Genomic DNA, 21,220 nt, shown 5'->3' on the forward strand with positions numbered 1-21,220 from the left:
TCAGCTTCTAACTTCAGCTTGTGTGATTAAGCTTTGATAATGAAAAAAAAAATACCTGGAAGCTGATTGGTTTTATGCACAGCTGCACCAGATTTTGCACACTCAAGTTTTAGTAAATCAAACCCAATGAGTTAGTGCATCTAAATCTGCTAGCACATCTTACAGCCCTTTCACATGGGCTTTCCAAACAGGTCCGGTTGTCAGTTTTTCAGGCAGACCTGACGCTCTATTCATCTCTATGGAGCGGCAGATGTCAGCGGTGACATGTCTGCTGACACCCACCGCTATCCAATCCAATCCTGTCTGTGAAAGACGGATGGAGACCCTATTTTTCATACGTCTGCAGGACCTCCCCATAGAGAATGGGACTCTGACAAGTCTGTCTCTGCACAGTGAGTGGAGACGGACCTACCATCCGCCTGCTCAGCGGGGATCAGAGGATCGATCTCCCACTGAGCAAAGCAAGGTCCGCTGGGCGGACCGCCCATGTGAAAGAGCCCTTATAATCTCCTCCCCCCCAGAATTGATTTACTAAAACTGGAGAGTGCAAAATCTGGTGCAACTCTGAATAAAAAGCAATCAGCTTCTAGTTTTTCTTGTCAAAGCTTAACGGAACAAGCTGAAGTTAGAAGCGGATTGGCTACCATTCAGAGCTGCTCCAGTTTTTGCACACGCCAGGTTTAGTAAATCAACCCCATTAAATCCAAACTCCAGCTCACAATATTTAAGTAGTTGCAGTGATGTTTTTTTCCTTTTGGGAAGGTTTTAAATAAATAAATCTGATCATTGTAAACACCCTGTAAGTGTTAAATGGTTTGTCTTAACCCTCTAACTGATAGTTCTGTAGGACAGCTTGTTCTGCTGAACAGACTTTTCCACAGACTTACTGGCCAGATAATCAGGTGAATATTAAAAAAAGCCTAATAAAGAAAAATAATAAAGCCATCACATGTAAGAATCAGTAAGCTACAATATGATAAATGTTTGCTTTTGGGTTTAATAACACTTTACATGTGATGGCGATTTATAGTTAACAGTTGTGAAGGAATTTAATTATTACTGTACCTGCACCTACTTATTTTTTAGGAACTGTTAGAAAACTCCAATCTCCAATTTTGGATTAGACATGTGCAATTAGTTTAGTTCCAAATTATTTTTTCGACTACATTCGATAAATTTGTTAATTAGGAAATATTCAAATTAAAGAAAACCCGTTCAACAAACTTTTCCAGAAATTCGGAAAGTCGAAATTCTAAAATCCAAAAATTCTAAAATCCGAAAATAAGAATGAAAATCCGAAAATAAGAATGAAAATCCGAAAATTCGAAAACCCGAAAATCTGAAATAATAACTAACTAATAATAATAACTCTTACTAACTATTAACCACTTGCCGACCGCCGCATGTAGATTTAAGTCGGCAGAATGGCACGGCTGGGCAAATGGACGTACAGGTATGTCCCTTTGAATTTGCCGCTGTGTGGTCACCTGCACGCCGCTGCTGGCACACGCCCGACCCTGCTGGGAACTCCGTGAGTAGGATCGCGGGTCCCGCGGACTCGATGTCCACGAAGATATCCGTGGTTGCCTCACGGGGCTGAAGAACGGGGAGATGTTAATGCAAACAAGCATCTCCTCGTTTTGCCTAGTGACAGTGTCACTGATCATAGCTCCCTGTGATCGGGAGCTTCAATTCGAATTTAGGATTTTTCGGAATTATTGAAATAACGAATACTGAATCGAAAAATTAAAAAACTAAACAAAAAACGAATGAAAAGTGCTTTGAACCACATTTTTTTAATTTTACTTTTGAACAGAGTAAGGAAGGATTCAACCCATTATCAGGTTTATATTGCAATCTGGTACTATTTTTGTAACACCAGGACAAGAAATGATAAGTAGAGACAGAAAAGTGAACATAGTATGTAAAAAGGTTCTCTCCTTTTCCCCCTATAAAAAAAAAAATCGGTTTATTTCTGTGGGGTTGATCTGTCCTCATTGGAGACACTTCTAATTACTTCCTCTAATGGGAACAGAAAGTAAGACTACCACCACTCTACTCGTTTTCAACTGCCTGGATAAAAAGGTGGATGTTTAAAGTCAGGTGACATGGAGTCTGAGTCAAGTGACATGGAGTCTGGGTCATGTGACATGGAGTCAGGTGACATTGAGTCAGGTGACATGGAGTCTGAGTCACGTGACATGGAGTCAGATGACCTGGAGTCTGAGTCAGGTGACATGGAGTCAGGTGACATGGAGTCTCAGTCAGGTGACATGAAGTCAGGTGACATGGAGTCTGAGTCAGGTGACATGGAGTCAAGTGACATGGAGTCTGAGTCGCGTGACATGGAGTCAGGTGACATGGAGTCAGGTGACATGGAGTCTGAGTCAGGTGACATGGAGTATGAGTAACGTGACATGGAGCCAGGTGACATGAAGTCTGAGTCAGGTGATATGGAGTCTGAGTCATGTGACATGGAGTCAGGTGACATGGAGTCTGAGTCACGTGACACGGAGTCAGGTGACATGGAGTCTGAGTCAGGTGACATGGAGTCTGAGTCATGTGACATGGAGTCAGGTGACATGGAGTCTGAGTCAGGTGACATGGAGTCTGTTGAGACTATGGGCTAAGAACAGACTGAGAGCAAAGCCATCCAGGTAGAGGTGGTACATATATGATTCATTTTGCTGTACCCCTATGTGAAAAGAAATGCACATTATACCTCCCTCCTGAAGAACAAAACAGGTAGGAACCCTGAAAATGACACTGTGGCATGGAGTTGTTATTATTGTGTGTTTTGATGCTAAACGCTCACAGTATATACAATGTTTAAGTATTTTTAACATAATCATAGTGCAAGACCATACTTTAATTTAAGAGGTCTGCATTAAAAGAAGGATGGCATTTGACAGCATGAAATGACACTAATCCTCCAATTAAACGAAGAAGAGCTTTTGGATCGTTTCCCATAATGTGCAAGCATAGTAATGGCTGGTTGCATTCACGGAACATAAAAACAAGCTTACCATTTCCTGACAAGGAAAATGAGGTTAGACCATGAATTTACATGTGGAGTATACTACAACTCTACTTCAACTTACTTGGCCTGGAAGGCATTGTTGGTTCCTCTGTGGTCGAGATCATGACAAAGGCAACCTACGATTACAGCCAAAATCTCAACATCGGTCAGAATCTCCTGGAATCCTGCAGTCTGCGGTTTAAAGATAAATAAGTAAATAAATAATGATGTATATACTGTATTTTGTTATTATTATACAGGATTTATATAGCAGCAATAGTGTGCAGAGTGTTACAACACGAGGGCAGACAGTGCAGTTACAATACAATTTAATACAGAAGGAATCAGAGGGCTCTGCTTGTTCGAGCTTACAATCTATGCGATTTTTTTTTTTTTTTTAGGGTAAAGGTTCAATTTATTCAGGTTTCAAATAAAGAAAGTTACAACACACAGACAATTTATTTTACAGAGAATGACATTCATGGAAAACAAAAAAAAATTTACACACAGATTACATAGGAATAATTTTCTAAAAGATGTATTTAATACGTTCTATTTGTACCCTGAAGAATGCACAGCTCTTTGACTATTTTATTTATGTATTGGTGTTCATTTTAATGTCAATCCTTGGCCTCCAAACTATGGATATTTACATATTTACACATTCAAAACAAGCAGTGAGCTTTAAAACAAGCTCCCACAGTACTCTGATGAAGCATAAAGAAGCACTGAAAGTCATCGTTTTTAGTAGCTCAGCTCACCCTGCCCTATGTTTACATTACAGTAAAGACTACAAAAGTCCAGAGTCACTTCTGAGAGGGAGGAGCACAGTGAACTGAGTGGGATGACTTCAATTCTTCTGCTGTGAACTTTGAGAATGAATTGTTCCACAGTGCCTGCAGCTACAGAAGTCAGTGAAGGTCCAGAGAGGTCTCCTGTTCTGATATCAAAGAAGGTAATATTCCTCACTTTGGAGAGATTTCTTCTAACTTCCTATTACATTTCCAAAATAATTATTGAATGGACAACCCTTTAAAAGCACACAGATTGCAAAAAATATTAAGTCTGGAATTTAACCATCCCTGCTATTCAAAACTGAAAAAAGTGTTGGCTATACATACACTTTAGTGAAAAAAGGTTTGGCTATACATACACTTTATTTAGATCTGTTTGCACTTCATGGCGTCTTGTTCCAGCATTAAATGCCAATGCAAAATAGTTGCTGTAACGCTGGTTGGCAACCCTTTAACGCTGTATGTTTTGCTTATGTTTAAATAAACTTCTCTCACTTTAACACTGGGGTGTTGTGGGTGTCAGCGGTAAAATGCTGCTATTTTTAGCGGCGCTTTACCGTCGTTTTACCGGCACTTTTTGCCCGCTAGCGGGCGCTTTTAGCCCCCTCTAGCAGCCAAAAAAAGGGTAAAAAGCACCCTCGGGCTCTCATACTGTAGTGACAGGAGAGGCCCTTTACAGGCGCTTTGCAGGCTGTTTAGCGCTATAGAGCCTGTAAAGCACCTCGGTGCGAAAGTAGTCCAATGCCGCGTACACCCAATCGGATTTTCAGCGAATTCAAGATTTTCGGAATTTCGCTCAAGCTTGGCTTGCATACACACAGTCACACAAAAGTTCGAACAAATTTCGGCCATCAGGAAAGCGGTGACATACAACACTATGACGAGCCGAAAAAATGGAGTTCAATGCTTCTGCGCATGCGTCAAATTGTTTCCGAGCATGCGTAGGAATTTTGCGGGTTGGAATTGCTACAGAGGATCGGAATTTCCGATCAAAACTTTTTCCGACCGAAAAATTGGGAACCCACTCTCAATCTTTTGCTAGCGGAATTTGGCCAGCAAAGGTCCGATGAAGTATACACACGGTCACATTTTCCGACCAAAAGCTCTCATCTGTCTTTTGCTGGCCGAATTTCCGATCGTGTGTACGCGGCATAACATGTTTTAATAAAGCCTGTTCACTTGTTACTGGTGTGACAGTGTTCAGCTTGTTGGGTTTAGGTACAAGACGAGTCATCATTGGGAATGGCAGGAGTAGCTCCCTAGTAATCAGAGCCACACTGACATATGTCAAATATTTCCAAAACCTCAAAGAATATACCATTTTTCTTCACAAAATATCATCTCTTAGCTGGTATACGCTCAGACATTAGAGTACATACTTTTTGCAAACCCCATTTGTTGTGAACTTGTGTATACGCTAACAGATTTGTTCGTGCATGACAAGGGTGCATAGTAAATACTGTGATAAAACGACTGGGTTTTTTGGCTTATACTATGAACGCATCTATGCAACAGCAAAAACGCATATGCTTAGATAAATCAAGCCCAATTTTTTATCCACACAGCTATGAGTTAGTAATATAATAAGAGTACAAACTAAGAAATATATATCTTTGCAAAAATGATTTGCTGCTCTGATTTAAAATATCAACATGAAAGCCTGAAATAGTCATGCTGGGAAACCATAAAAGTTCTGGTCATTTTTTTTTTTTTAAAGTTGTTTTAACCACTTTAGCCCCGGAAGGTTTTACCCCTTAAAGACCAGGCCATTTTTTGCGATAGGGCACTGCTTTAACTGACAATAGCGCAGTCGTGCGACATTGTACCCAAACAAAATTGATGTCCTTTTTTTCCTCACAAATAGAGCTTTCTTTTGATGGTATGTGATCATCTCTGTGGTTTTAATTTTTTTTTTGCTATAAACAAAAAAATAGCAACAATTTTGAAAAACAAAACAAAACAATAATTTTTACTTTCTGCTATAAAACATATCCAATACAAATATGTAAAAAATCGAATTTCTTCATCAATTTAGGCCAATTTGTATTCTGCTACATATTTTTTGTAAAAAAAATCCCAATTAGCGTATATTGATTGGTTTGCGCAAAAGTTATCCGCGTCTACATACTATGTGGTAGATGTAGGGACTTTTTATTTCCTTACTAGTAATGGCAGCTATCAGCAATTTTTAGTGGGACTGCGACATTGCAGCAGACAAATTGGACACTAAGGGGTTCATTTACTAAAAGCAAATCCACTTTGCACTGCAAGTGCACTTGAAAGTAAAGTCACTGTAGATCCGAGGGGGATATGCAAGGAAAATAAAAAACAGCGTTTTAGCTTGCACAAGATTGGATGATAAAATCAGCAGAGCTTCCCCTCATTTCAGATCTACCTCTTAGATTTAGAGAGACTGCACTTCCAACTGCACTTTCAGTGCACTTTCAAGTGCACTTGCAGTGCAAAGTGGATCTACCTTTCATAAATAACCCCCAAAGTGACACTTTTTGGGGACCAGTGACACCAATGCAGTGATCAGTGCTAAAAAAAATGCACGGACACTGTATAAATGACACTGGCAGGGAAGGGGTAACATCAGGGGCAATAAAAAGGTTAAATGTGTTCCCTATGTGTGCTTTTTAACTGTGTTGGGGATGCTTACACTACACAAAGAGACAGATCTGTGTTCCCAATTAGTAGGAATCATAGATCTCCCTCTTCCTCTGTGACAGAGCGATGGTCTACCTTGTTTACATAGGTAGATCGCCATTCTGTCATTCCCCGAACGATCGCAGCTGGCCCACTGATTGACTCCCCCTGTGTCCAATCACAGCGGGAGTGGGTCGCCGGCGGCACACACACGCACCCAAGATCAAGAACCGATAACAACGTATATGTACATTGTTTCGTGCAGCCGGGCTGCCCTGCTGTAGTAAATGTGCGATGGGCGGTCCATAAGTAGCTAAAGACTAAAGGATTTTTACCTTCATACCTTCTATACATGAAGGTAAAAAACCTTCTGTGTGCAGCAGCCCTCTACCAGAAAACCCCCCAATCCTTATCTGAGCCCCCCCTCCGATCCAGCGATGTTCATGATAGCCTCGACTGTCCCGGGACTCTTCATCCTCATTGGCTGAGAAAGCAACAGGATGCCATTGGCTCCCACTGCTGTCAATCACGGCCAGTGAGCCAACAATGAGAGAGTGTGGGGGGGGGAAATCACAGCTCTTTGTGTCTTATGGACGCATAGAGCAGCAGCTTGGGAGCAAGCATGCAGCAGTGCCCCCAGGGCAAGCTGCTTTCTCTGGGGGCATTGGTTGAGGGGGAGGAGCCAGGAGTGCCAGCAGGGAGCCCGAAAAGAAGAGGATCAGAGCTGCTCAGTGCAAAACCACTTTACAGAGCATGTGAGTAAAACATGTTTGTTATTTTTAATAAAAAACTAAGCTTTAGTATCACAATATAATTTTTTTTTAATCAATTTTTTTTTTTTATTTCCAATTTACACAATATAATTAACTGATACTTTATACAGTATGTTTAAAACAAATCAAATAAAGCATACTATATATTTATATAACATATATACTTTATGTATGTATATATATATATATATATATATATATATATATATATATATATATATACTTCATAGCAGTCTGGAAAATCCATTTAATCCATCTCTATTAGCTGGAGAAAAGGGGTTCCCACCCTCTTAGCCATCCAGGTGTATTTTTAACACATAGGTTTCAAGGAAGGCCAATTTTTTATCACCAAGTGAAATACTTGTATGCAATTGTCCATATTTACCTGATTAAAAGACATTTTAAAAGTTTAACATTTTTTATTGTTAATAATGAATGTAATATAAATTAAGACACATAAAAGGTATACAAGGTTTAATAGCTAAATGCTAAAGTCATTTTTCACACAATTAAAAAAAAAAAAAAAATGGTAGACAACGGTAAGTTGAATCACAGACTGCCTTGTCTTGGGAATATGTCTTGGGAATTGAATTGAATTTAATTGGGAATTGGGACTATGTCTTGGGAATTTAAAGGTTCAGTCAAACCCAAACTTGATATTTCCAGTTTTAGGACACTTGAGATTTAAGCTGATGTCACAATTTTACAACTCACCAGCAACAGGATTGCTTTGGAGATGGGGGTAGGGCAGAAAATACTCACCTTTTTGTACTCTTTCTCTGGATGGAGGAGCGTGGCATCACTTTTTCCCTGGAGAGTGACATTCTACAGCATTTTCATCAACAAGGGGAGCAAAGCTTCACTCATCAGGCCAGTAAATTATAACAGGATGATTTCCCTGCTGAAGTATTCAAGACATATGAAGCCATGGGCTGACCCAACTCACAAAGACCCATCTAAGACGAATAAATTATTTTTGGGAGGAATGACCTTTTTTATTGGCCAATAATGTAAATATCCTATAGAAGGAAAGCCTCCAATAATAGATGCCTGGAATGAGCAGACTTAGAAATCTCAGGTAGAGATCTCATTATTCCTGAACTTATAAGATGTTAGATAACTCAACCTGAAACATCAAAAAAAAATCTACAAAAATCGAATTTTTAGATTTTAAATACAACCTGCTACTAAAAAGCCAAAAAAGGGAAGCCACACAGCTCATCGGAATGGCTGGTGTAGCAGAAGAAGTAATAAGAATGAGTTATAATTCATCAGTGAGGGATCTTAAAGTGAGTTATGAAGGTCATTCACTTCCTGAGAAATGAAATGTGTGATATGGCGATAACCTACTTTTATGTATTGTGCCACAGGTAAAGCAAGGCTTTAATTATCCCTTTTTATTTCTTCAAATTTGAATACATAAAAAAGAGGAAAGAAAACGAACAAAGACAGTCATTTTAAAATTACATTATATAAGAAAATATTTTCTTCTTTGAAATGAATGCTAATGCAAATTAATATAATGTGTATAGCTGCAGAACACACAGGCAATAACCCACTTTTAAGTACACAATGGGGTTTATTTACTAAAGCTGGAAAGTACAAAATCAGCTCACTTCTGCATAGAAACCAATGAGCTTCTAACCTCGGCTTGTTCAATTAAGCTTTGGTAATAAAACCTGAAAGCTCAAGCTGGTTTCTATGCAGAAGTGAGCCTGATTTTGCGCGTTCCAGCTTTAGTAAATAAACCCCATTGTGTACATAGAAGTGGGGTATGCAGCATAATTATTGCTGCAACCAATTGCACACCTTTTTCATTATTTTACACTTCATCACTATATATTTATTCAATATTAAATAGCGCAATCATTGAATCAGTATTGTTTTGATAAGTGGTACCAGTAGCCTTTGCCGCTTTACTGAATTTGGACAGATATTTGTGAATGATACACAGAACAACAGAAGATTATGCAATAATAGGTCTGACAAACTAGAATTGAAACTATTGTCTCTGAATAATTATTGATGCAAAGTACTTTTAACCACTTACCCACTGAGCACTTAAACCCCTTCCTAACCAGACCAATTTTCAGCTTTCTGTGCTCTCACATTTTGAATGACAATTACTCAGTCATGCAACACTGTAGGGTTTTATTTTTTGAATGAAAAATGACTGAACATTTTGTATAAAAAAGCATTTTTCTTTGTTTCTGTTATAAAATTTAGCAAATTAGTCATTTTTCTTCTCTTCATAAATTTTGGCCAAAAATTTATACTGCTACATATCTTTGGTAAAAAAATAACCCAAATCAGTGTATATTATTTGGTCTGTGTGAAAGTTATAGAGTCTATAAGCTGCCAATCACTGAAAATGAATCACACCTGATGTACTGACAATTCTTGAGACACTAACAAGACAGGACAGTACAAATATCCCCCAAATGACCCCTTTTTGGAAAGTAGACATTCCAAAGTATTTAGTAAGAGGCATGGTGAGTTTTTTAAAGTTGTATTTTTTCCCACAATTCTTTGATTTTTTTTTTCACAAAATTGTCATATTAACAGGTTATTTCTCTCACATGTATTAAAAACAAAAGTTCTTGGCGCACAAATGGAAGAAACCTTTTGTAGAGAACACTTTATCCAAATATTAGGTTAATTGTTGTCTCATAGAGGGCCTATAATTAGTCTCAATGTGCAGCTGCTAGACCACTTTGGACATGGCTCAGCTTTGATAAAGCGCATGCGCGCGAAACATGTTAGCAGGCCGGTCGGCATGACAACCCCCCTCGCTACGGAGCCTTCCACGTGACCAATAGTGACCCGCAACCGTTCGGGCAAGCGAAGCGCTGCGCTCCAAGCCTCTCCAACACACAAGGTGGACGCGCTTACTGCACCTCCGTCCCGGAGCACAGGGAGCAGGATTGACCCTTTTTCTTCCACTCCTCCAGCTCAGTGTGACGGCGCCCCAGCCCTACAGTCCAGCCATTAACAAAAGTGAGTGTCTTTTGGGAACTCTGTTCCAATCATTTATTTACACCTATATACGAACTTCACTGGTTCCCCCTGCCTCTGGGAGATAATCACCCACAATCATTCAATCTACGTGTACAATAGACTACACTAGCAACACAGCCCTGTTTTTACCAACATCTCAAAGTTACGAGTAGAAGATTCCAGGGTTAATTTATCATCAAGCAACTGTTGTTTTATTGTCGTGATTGACTGATGTAAAGGTTTTAAGATCCCTGGAGGATCAGACGTCTTTTATCGAGTTTTTTTCTTTTTCATTTTAATAAATTGTTTCTATGCTCTTCACATCAGACTATGAGTCTCTCTGATGCGCTGTTCTTGTGATGGTTCAATTCCTATTTCTCTCACATGGCATATGCATACTTGCAACTACACCCCAAAACACATTCTGCAACTCTTCCTGAGTATGGCGATACCACATGTGTGAGACTTTTTTACAGCCTGGCCTCATACAGAGGCCCAATGTGCAGGGAGCGCCATCAGATGTTCTGGGGCTTACATTTCAAATCAAATTTGACTACCTATTACACTTTTGTGAGACACTGTAGTGGCACTGATGAGCACTGATTTGGCATGGATGAGGCACGGGTGAGTACTGATGTGGCATGGATAAGCACTGATGTGGCATGGATGTGGCACGGATGAGTACTAATGTGGCATGAATATGGCACAGATAAGCAATGATGTGGCATAGATGTGGCACGGATGAGTACTGATGTGGCATGGATGTGGCACAGATAAGCAATGATGGGGCATGGATAAGCACGGATGTGGCATGGATGTGGCACAGATGAGCACTGATGTGCCATGCATGTTGCATGGATGAGCATAAATGAGGAATGGATGGGCATGAATGAGCCATGGATAGGCATGAATGAGCATAAATGAGGCATGAATGAGCCATAGATGAGCATGAATGAGCCATGGATGGGGAGGGATGAGCCATAGATGAAGATGGTGAGCCATGGATGGGGATGGATGAGCCATGGATGGGGATGGATGAACATGGATGAGCCATGGGTGGGGATGGACAAGCCATGGATGAGCATGAATGAGCCATGGATGTGGATGGATGAGCCATGGATGTGGATGGGGATGGATGAGACTGAATGAGGATGAATGAGCCATGGATTGGGATGGAGGAACCAGAATGAGGATGGGTGAGCCATGGATGGGCACAGATCAGCACGGTGGGCACTCTAGATCCAGCTCGCAAGCGCTGCTGCATCCGCTCCCTCCTCTCCTCACGCACTGTACCGATCGGTGCAAAGAGAGGGGAGGAACTGAACTGGACATGCGCCGGTATGTTTACAAGTGATCGCTCTGTCTTTGGCCCCTTAACCTGATCGCTGACGTGTCAGGTCCGGAAGACCCGATGGTAATGGACATTCATGGGTGCGTGCCCAAGGGGTGCGATTCTGGGAGGATGTCATAGTAAGGCCTCCCAGAATTAGCCGGCCAAGCTGTAGCTGTCATTCGGCTATTGCCTGGTGGCAAGTGGTTAATGTAATTCATTATAATATTCATTATAATTCATTATAATTCATCATAATATTCATTTTGTAATGACCCAAATTATTTGTTCCCAACTCTTGGGAATCAGGTCTCTTCTTATAGTTCATCTCTCAGATGCCCATTTGTGGGTGTGCACCTTTTATCATAGATGAGAGCTTAGAGATTAAATGTGAACTTGATGCACATTTAAAAGACACAAAGACACAAAATAATTCAGCTCTGTAATCATTCAAATATATCTTTTTTAAATACAAGGAATTGTAAGAACATGAATCTGACTTGGCATCAGCCTCTTTACAGCAGAACTCAAGTTGGGGTAGATAGACGTAACACAAGGAGCCAATCAATTGTGCAGCAGTGCAAGGAAAATGTTGACAGCAGGAGAGTACAGAGTAACAGATTAGTCCGTAGGGTTCAATATTGAGTTGGCCCACCCTTTGCAGCTATAAATGTTTGACCATTCTTCCAGAAATGCATTTGTGAGGTCAGGCACTGATGTTGGTCGAGAAGGCTTGGCTTGCAGTCTACGCTCTAATTCATCCCAAAGGTATTCTGTAGGGTTGAGGTGCAGGTCAGTCAAGTTCCTCCACCCCAAACTCGCTCATCCATGTCTTTATGGACCTTGCTTTGTGCATTGGTCCAAATAATTTGGTGGAGGGGGCATTATGGTGTGGGGTTGTTTTTCAGGGGTTGGGCTTGGCCCCTTAGTTCCAGTGAAGGGAACTCTTAAGGCGTCAGCATACCAAGACATTTTGGACAATTTCATTAACCCAACTTTGTGAGAACAGTTTGGGAATGTTCTTGTTTCAACATGACTGCGCACCAGTGCACAAAGCAAGGTCCATAAAGACATGGATACAGTATATATCTTTGATGGAAGCCATCGTCTGGCTCCTTTTTTCTTTTCCACAAATAATACCTATTAGCAGGTTTAGTCCTGCCTGTTGATCATGTTTTATCTGCTACAAAGTTGAACATTTCTCAACACGGCACTTAGGACTTCACCATGGTAAAAACCCCTTCATTACCTACATCTATGGACAATAGGAGTAGTAAGGTAGGATGGAATATGAAGAACAGTACAGTTTTTTTTTTATGGAATGGGCAGATGACAAGACATGTTCTGTGCATTATAGGTACTTTTTGTCTTTTTTCCTAGGATATTTTTAGGACTTTCTTTCTGCCATCCTTCATGATATTCCTTGAATAGGATGATTGAACTGCAAATGTTTTTATTGGCAATTGTAAGTTCATAGTCGGTAATTTGCTACCATTTCTGTTTGTCCTTTATATTTAATTTAAAAAAAAATTTTATTTGTATAAAATTTTTGCTAAAGAATTCCTTACTTTTACATATTTCTTTTTTCATTGCTTTTCTTCTCATTTTCTCCATACAGCATCTTTTATTATTTCACTCATTATTCATTTGTTTTTTATTTTTTATTTTCATTGTTATCAATACATGACATTTCTTTATGATCATTATTTAATTCTTATTCTCTTTTCTCACTGAAAGAGTTTTCACTTCTTTCACTTTTAAAGAACAAGTTCATGTTTGTTCACCTTTTTTTTTCTTCTAAATTCCAGCTCTACTATGTACCAATATAGTATTAGCAAAACTGAAAACATTTCAAAGCTCTCCATTAATTCTACATACACTTACAGGCATAACCCACTTTTAAGTACACAATGGGGTTTATTTACTAAAGCTAGAAAGTGCAAAACCAGGCTCATTCCTGCTTAGAAACTAATGATCTTCTAACCTCAGCTTGTTCAATTAAGCTTTGGTAATAAAACTTGGAAGCTCATTGGTTTCTATGCAGATGTGAGCCTGATTTTGCACTTTCCAGCTTTAGTAAATAAACCCCATTGTGTACTTAAAAGTGGGGTATGCCTCTCTCATTTTTTGCACACTTCAAAATGCCAAATGAACGATCTATGAAAGATCAAAATTAAGGAAGGAAAAAATTCAATGTCTGTGTATTTAGTGGGAAGGGTCTATGCCGCCTCAGTTCCCGGGGAGGGATCTTGCCCATGGCCCACCCTACGCCCACTGCCGCACACTGCACTTTCCATCCGGATTGGTGAGTCTGCCCTGGCTAACCATTTACACGCATTAAATCCCCATTAATTTATTTTTATTTATATGGTTAGTATATTATATTATTTTTTATTCTATTTCATAGGAATTTTTTGGTCGCATCAGCTCCTGATGAGTGGGGAGACACCCACGAAACGCGTCGAGCTTTTGAAATGATGTCCCAGCTATACTTTATACGGAACTATATTTATTTTATTATGAATTTACTTTTTTAACTATATATTAAATTTATTTTTGTTTTACATCTAGTGGATGCATATCTATTATGTGGATGTACTTGCTGATGTCGGTTTTGCTGTCATAGGCACTACCATGCCATACTACCCAATTATTTTATTTATTACTACTATGTGCTGCTATATGTGAATACTATATATCATGCTTCTACTGTACTTACGCCTATATACTTTATGAATTTGATCTTTATTATTTTTTATGATCTGTTACTGAACAATCAATAAATTTTTTTTTTTTTTTTTATATGGTTAAAACCTACCTCCATTATCCAAGTGCTTCATTTTAAAGTCCCAAACTTCCTCTATTACGTTAGTGGGAAGGGTGATCACTGTTAGATTGCATTTTCTTTAACCACTTAAGGACCGCCTCACGGCGATGTACGTCGGCAGAATGACATGGCTGGGCACAAGCACGTACCTGTACGTTGTTTTTTAAGTGCCCAGCCGCGGGTCGGGAGCAAGCCGCAGGAGCTCCGTGACTGTGGCCGTGGGACCAGCGGACCCGATCGCCGCTGGTGTCCCACGATTGGGTCACAGAGCTGAAGAATGAGGAGAGGTCTGTGTAAACAAACCTCTCCCCGTGCTTCCTACTGTGGCTGTCATGAATCGTCTGTTGCCTTTTATACGGAAAGACGATCAGTGACGTCACATGCCAGGCCACGTCCCCTACAATAAAAAAACACATACATCATACATAACACCTACACTGCCCCCTAGTGGTTAACTCCTTCACTGCCAGTGTCATTTACACAGGAATCAGTGCATTTAAATAGCACTGATTGCTGTATAAATGACAATGGTCCCAAAAATGTGTCAAAAATGTCCGATGTGTCCGCCATAATGTCGCAGTCACAATAAAAATCGCTGATCGCCGCCATTAATGCAAAAAAAAATTAATAAAAATGCTATAAAACTATCCCCTACTTTGTAAACGCTATAATTTTTGCACAAACCAATCAATAATCGCTAATTGCGATTTTTTTACCAAAAATATGTAGAAGAATATGTATCAGCCTAAACTGAGGGAAAAAAAAGTTTTTTTATATATTTTTGGGGGATATTTATTATAGCAAAAAGCAAAAAATATTGAATTTTTTTCAAAATTGTTGCTTTATTTTTGATTATAGCGCAAAGAGGTGATCAAATACCACCAAAAGAAAGCTCTATTTGTGGGAAAAAAAGAACAGAAATTTTGTTTGGGAGCCACGTCGCACGACCGCGCAATTGTCAGTTAAAGCGACGCAGTGCCGAATCTCAAAAAGGGGCTTGGTCCTTTGGCTGCAAATTAGTCCGAGGCTTAAGTGGTTAAAAAGCACACACCTGGGAGTGGGTGGGTAGGTAGGAGGATGAATGATGCAGGGTGTGCACTAATGAGGTCAGCTGGTCAACTCCTTCCTGTGTCATGACCTACAGCCTGCCCAGGAAGTAAGGCAGAAGCAATGGATACGTTTGGAAACATGCATGAGGACAGTGAAGTAAGTTTATGTAGAATTTTTTATGGAATGGGCAGATGACAAGACATGTTCTGTGCATTATAGGTACTTTTTGTCTTTTTTCCTAGGATATTTTTAGGACTTTCTTTCTGCCATCCTTCATGATATTCCTTGAATAGGATGATTGAACTGCAAATGTTTTTATTGGCAATTGTAAGTTCATAGTCGGTAATTTGCTACCATTTCTGTTTGTCCTTTATATTTAATTTAAAAAAAAATTTTATTTGTATAAAATTTTTGCTAAAGAATTCCTTACTTTTACATATTTCTTTTTTCATTGCTTTTCTTCTCATTTTCTCCATACAGCATCTTTTATTATTTCACTCATTATTCATTTGTTTTTTATTTTTTATTTTCATTGTTATCAATACATGACATTTCTTTATGATCATTATTTAATTCTTATTCTCTTTTCTCACTGAAAGAGTTTTCACTTCTTTCACTTTTAAAGAACAAGTTCATGTTTGTTCACCTTTTTTTTTCTTCTAAATTCCAGCTCTACTATGTACCAATATAGTATTAGCAAAACTGAAAACATTTCAAAGCTCTCCATTAATTCTACATACACTTACAGGCATAACCCACTTTTAAGTACACAATGGGGTTTATTTACTAAAGCTAGAAAGTGCAAAACCAGGCTCATTCCTGCTTAGAAACTAATGATCTTCTAACCTCAGCTTGTTCAATTAAGCTTTGGTAATAAAACTTGGAAGCTCATTGGTTTCTATGCAGATGTGAGCCTGATTTTGCACTTTCCAGCTTTAGTAAATAAACCCCATTGTGTACTTAAAAGTGGGGTATGCCTCTCTCATTTTTTGCACACTTCAAAATGCCAAATGAACGATCTATGAAAGATCAAAATTAAGGAAGGAAAAAATTCAATGTCTGTGTATTTAGTGGGAAGGGTCTATGCCGCCTCAGTTCCCGGGGAGGGATCTTGCCCATGGCCCACCCTACGCCCACTGCCGCACACTGCACTTTCCATCCGGATTGGTGAGTCTGCCCTGGCTAACCATTTACACGCATTAAATCCCCATTAATTTATTTTTATTTATATGGTTAGTATATTATATTATTTTTTATTCTATTTCATAGGAATTTTTTGGTCGCATCAGCTCCTGATGAGTGGGGAGACACCCACGAAACGCGTCGAGCTTTTGAAATGATGTCCCAGCTATACTTTATACGGAACTATATTTATTTTATTATGAATTTACTTTTTTAACTATATATTAAATTTATTTTTGTTTTACATCTAGTGGATGCATATCTATTATGTGGATGTACTTGCTGATGTCGGTTTTGCTGTCATAGGCACTACCATGCCATACTACCCAATTATTTTATTTATTACTACTATGTGCTGCTATATGTGAATACTATATATCATGCTTCTACTGTACTTACGCCTATATACTTTATGAATTTGATCTTTATTATTTTTTATGATCTGTTACTGAACAATCAATAAATTTTTTTTTTTTTTTTTATATGGTTAAAACCTACCTCCATTATCCAAGTGCTTCATTTTAAAGTCCCAAACTTCCTCTATTACGTTAGTGGGAAGGGTGATCACTGTTAGATTGCATTTTCTTTAACCACTTAAGGACCGCCTCACGGCGATGTACGTCGGCAGAATGACATGGCTGGGCACAAGCACGTACCTGTACGTTGTTTTTTAAGTGCCCAGCCGCGGGTCGGGAGCAAGCCGCAGGAGCTCCGTGACTGTGGCCGTGGGACCAGCGGACCCGATCGCCGCTGGTGTCCCACGATTGGGTCACAGAGCTGAAGAATGAGGAGAGGTCTGTGTAAACAAACCTCTCCCCGTGCTTCCTACTGTGGCTGTCATGAATCGTCTGTTGCCTTTTATACGGAAAGACGATCAGTGACGTCACATGCCAGGCCACGTCCCCTACAATAAAAAAACACATACATCATACATAACACCTACACTGCCCCCTAGTGGTTAACTCCTTCACTGCCAGTGTCATTTACACAGGAATCAGTGCATTTAAATAGCACTGATTGCTGTATAAATGACAATGGTCCCAAAAATGTGTCAAAAATGTCCGATGTGTCCGCCATAATGTCGCAGTCACAATAAAAATCGCTGATCGCCGCCATTAATGCAAAAAAAAAATTAATAAAAATGCTATAAAACTATCCCCTACTTTGTAAACGCTATAATTTTTGCACAAACCAATCAATAATCGCTAATTGCGATTTTTTTACCAAAAATATGTAGAAGAATATGTATCAGCCTAAACTGAGGGAAAAAAAAGTTTTTTTATATATTTTTGGGGGATATTTATTATAGCAAAAAGCAAAAAATATTGAATTTTTTTCAAAATTGTTGCTTTATTTTTGATTATAGCGCAAAGAGGTGATCAAATACCACCAAAAGAAAGCTCTATTTGTGGGAAAAAAAGAACAGAAATTTTGTTTGGGAGCCACGTCGCACGACCGCGCAATTGTCAGTTAAAGCGACGCAGTGCCGAATCTCAAAAAGGGGCTTGGTCCTTTGGCTGCAAATTAGTCCGAGGCTTAAGTGGTTAAAAAGCACACACCTGGGAGTGGGTGGGTAGGTAGGAGGATGAATGATGCAGGGTGTGCACTAATGAGGTCAGCTGGTCAACTCCTTCCTGTGTCATGACCTACAGCCTGCCCAGGAAGTAAGGCAGAAGCAATGGATACGTTTGGAAACATGCATGAGGACAGTGAAGTAAGTTTATGTAGAATTAATTTAATAACCATGTGCAAGGTGAAGGAAATAAAAAAAAACACTTAAGCCTCGTACACATGATCAGATTTTCATTTGGGAATTGTGTGATGAGACTGTTTGCCTAAAATCCGACCGTTAGTACAGTCCATCAGACAATTGTTGGCCAACAAATGTTGGATGGCAGGCTAGTAATTTTTCGGTCTGTTGTCAGATTTTCGTCTCGTGTGTACACAAGTCCATCGCACAAAAGTCCAAAGTACAAACAGGCATGCTCGGCAAGCTGGAAGCGGTCGGTCTTGTAAACTAGCGTTCGCAATGGAGAAATAACATTCGTGACGTGGCAAATTATAAAATCTCGAAATGCAGTGCAAATTCTCTTCTTCTTTAATGGGCTAATAATGAAGCTGTTTTGCTGGTGATACTGATGGAGTTCTGCCAAACGTATTTTCAAAGGCTTTTTTTTTCTAGTGATATCAATAATATTATTATGCTTGTTATTTTTATTTGTGCAAGTTACCATAAATACAACTATGTTGATATCCCTTGTTAATTTTACCTTGTATTTTTTTAAATGTAACTACCTACTCCCAAACTGTCATTTGAAGTAAAATACATAGCCAAGTATTATTTTAAATGTGTACATACGGCTGATACCAGCTGCAAATAAACTCCACGCCACTTAATACAATACTTTGTGATACAAAATTATAAATAATCTAATAATCAAAACTAACTAGGTGATACCTTAAAGCTGCTCCCTGAAAAAATAAATCTATAGTAAGAAACTTATTACGCTGAAATATGGTGACAGTAGCGGCAGTATGGTGACAGTAGGGGTGCTTGAAATGTTAGCCTTACCTAAAATAGGTGAAAAATTATACATGACTAGGGTGATAAACAACCTCTCAGGGGGAGGAAGGTGTTTTCTACAGAGACCCATCATATTCCATGTGAGCAGGTTTATACCTGCACAAGCTCTGCTGACTATCTTTTTAATTAAAGTAGTTAACACCATCTGGTAAGAAGACAACTGTATCTTCAACGGTTGGGTGTTGTCCGTGTCCAAATCTTGGTGAAGGGGATGTTTCACAAATTTTCAGAAGATCTCATTATATTCTGGCAAATGAATATAGAAGAAGTTTATCACAATTTTTTGAAGAGTTCAATCACTGCATGGACTTTGGATATATGTTGTTCTTCATTATCTAATTGGGACTATATAACTAATTAGTTTTGCAATTGTTATTTGGTCATTATTGTATGGTGAGAGGTTGTTTATCATCCTAGTCACATATCATTTTTCACCTATTTTAGGTAAGGCTAACATTTCATTATTTTATTTTTTGTGCATTAAAAAAAAGAAGAAAAAATGTAATTAGAGATGCTATCTCTACATACAAATATAAAGAACTTAACCAAAAAGTGCATTCAATGCATACAAAAATTGAGAAAATATAACAAATAAAATCATTATTCCAAAACAAAAAAAGGAAATTAGTAATTTGTGAAGGGCTGAAAATCCCGAGTCCATCAGCCTCGTTGGGAGTCTTGTGGCTGGTATTGCCATTATCCACCATTCTGCTGTGGTTGGTGGGGTGGCTGTGGAGGTGGTGGATGTGGGGCCACAAAATCACACAGGTGTGTGCTTTCTTTAATTTGGCCCCTCACCCCCTTGTTGAGGAGCTGAAGGATTAGTTCCTCACACCTGCTCCTTTGCTCACCATCCATCTGCCTTAATTTATTGGCAGTCACCACGGCAAATCCCTCAGCCTCATGTGGGTCTGTCCTGATGGCAGGAGTGGTCTGGCTAAGGAAGGCAGCTGTGGCCTCGTCCAGATTCCTGCTTTTCCTGGCCCTTTTAGCAGGAGGGCGTAGGGGAGGCATCTGGGACTCTGCTGGCCACGGGCTCCTCCTGACTGACACTTTCCTGTGTATGAAAATGGGACATAATTAGAATCTTTTTTAGATTTAAAAACCAAGCACCGCCTTCAGGCTTTCTAAGGGCGTTACAGTTTTGAAGGCCATAAAATGCCAAGATGGCACAAACCCCCCCCCCCAAATGACCCCATTTTAGAAAGTAGACACCCCTAAATTTAGGGGTACACTAGTGAGACTAGGTAATAAATGGCGGGTGCCCTGAAACTATAAAAAAATAACTAACCAACCAGCGTCACCTGTAACAGTTATATGGTGATCACTGGTGAAAGGGTTAACTAGGGGGCAATCAGGGGGCTTTATGCGGTAGTATATGGGGGTCCCTGGCGCTATAAAAAGCTGCGGCGAACCTAAATACCTACCTGCCTAACTAGCGTCACCTGTGACACTAATACAGCGATCAGAAAAACGATCGCTTATTAGGCTGGGTTCACACTGGAGCGATGCGGGAACGCCACGAATGCGCGGCGGGTTCCCGCATCGCATGCCTCCCGGCGGCAGTTCACACTGCCCTATGCGAACTGCTGGGAGTGTCAGTGAAATGTTAATGACACCCCCAGATCAGTTCGCATATCGCAGTGCGATCTGCAAACTTGGATCGCATGGTGTGAACACCCATGCGATCCGATTCTGCTGCGGACCAAAAAAAGGGTCCCGTGCGAGTTTGCGGCGGGTGCGGCGGGTGCGACACGAATTCAGCCATACTATCTGTATAGCTGAACTCGAATCGCACAGAGATCGGATGTGATTTGCACTGCAGTGCGGTGCGAATCACATCCGTTCTCATAAACCGCTGCAATGTGAACCCAGCCTTAGTGACACTGGCGACGGGGGGTGATCACGGGGTTAAACCTTTATTGGGGGGGTTAGGGGGGTACCTTAGAACTAAAGGGGGCTAACCCTAACTGCCCTAACAGTTATTAGTCACAAATGACACCTGCCGGGTGATC

General features: G+C 39.8%; 1 protein-coding gene across 1 annotated transcript in view; it reads right to left on the reverse strand.

Moving 5' to 3' along the window:
• The window catches only part of PDE11A (phosphodiesterase 11A), an 899,055-nt gene that overhangs the window by 178,717 nt on the left and 699,118 nt on the right, over nucleotides 1–21,220 (reverse strand). Inside the window, exon 13 of the mRNA XM_077448090.1 lies at nucleotides 3,102–3,211. Within this exon, the coding sequence (XP_077304216.1) occupies nucleotides 3,102–3,211 (110 nt within the window). The remainder of the gene's footprint in view (nucleotides 1–3,101; nucleotides 3,212–21,220) is intronic.

The sequence above is a fragment of the Lithobates pipiens genome, unplaced genomic scaffold (genome assembly GCF_037356315.1).
Source record: "Lithobates pipiens isolate NorthernLeopardFrog02 unplaced genomic scaffold, aLitPip1_a1.2 Scaffold_22, whole genome shotgun sequence".
NCBI classification, from domain to species: Eukaryota; Metazoa; Chordata; class Amphibia; order Anura; family Ranidae; genus Lithobates; species Lithobates pipiens.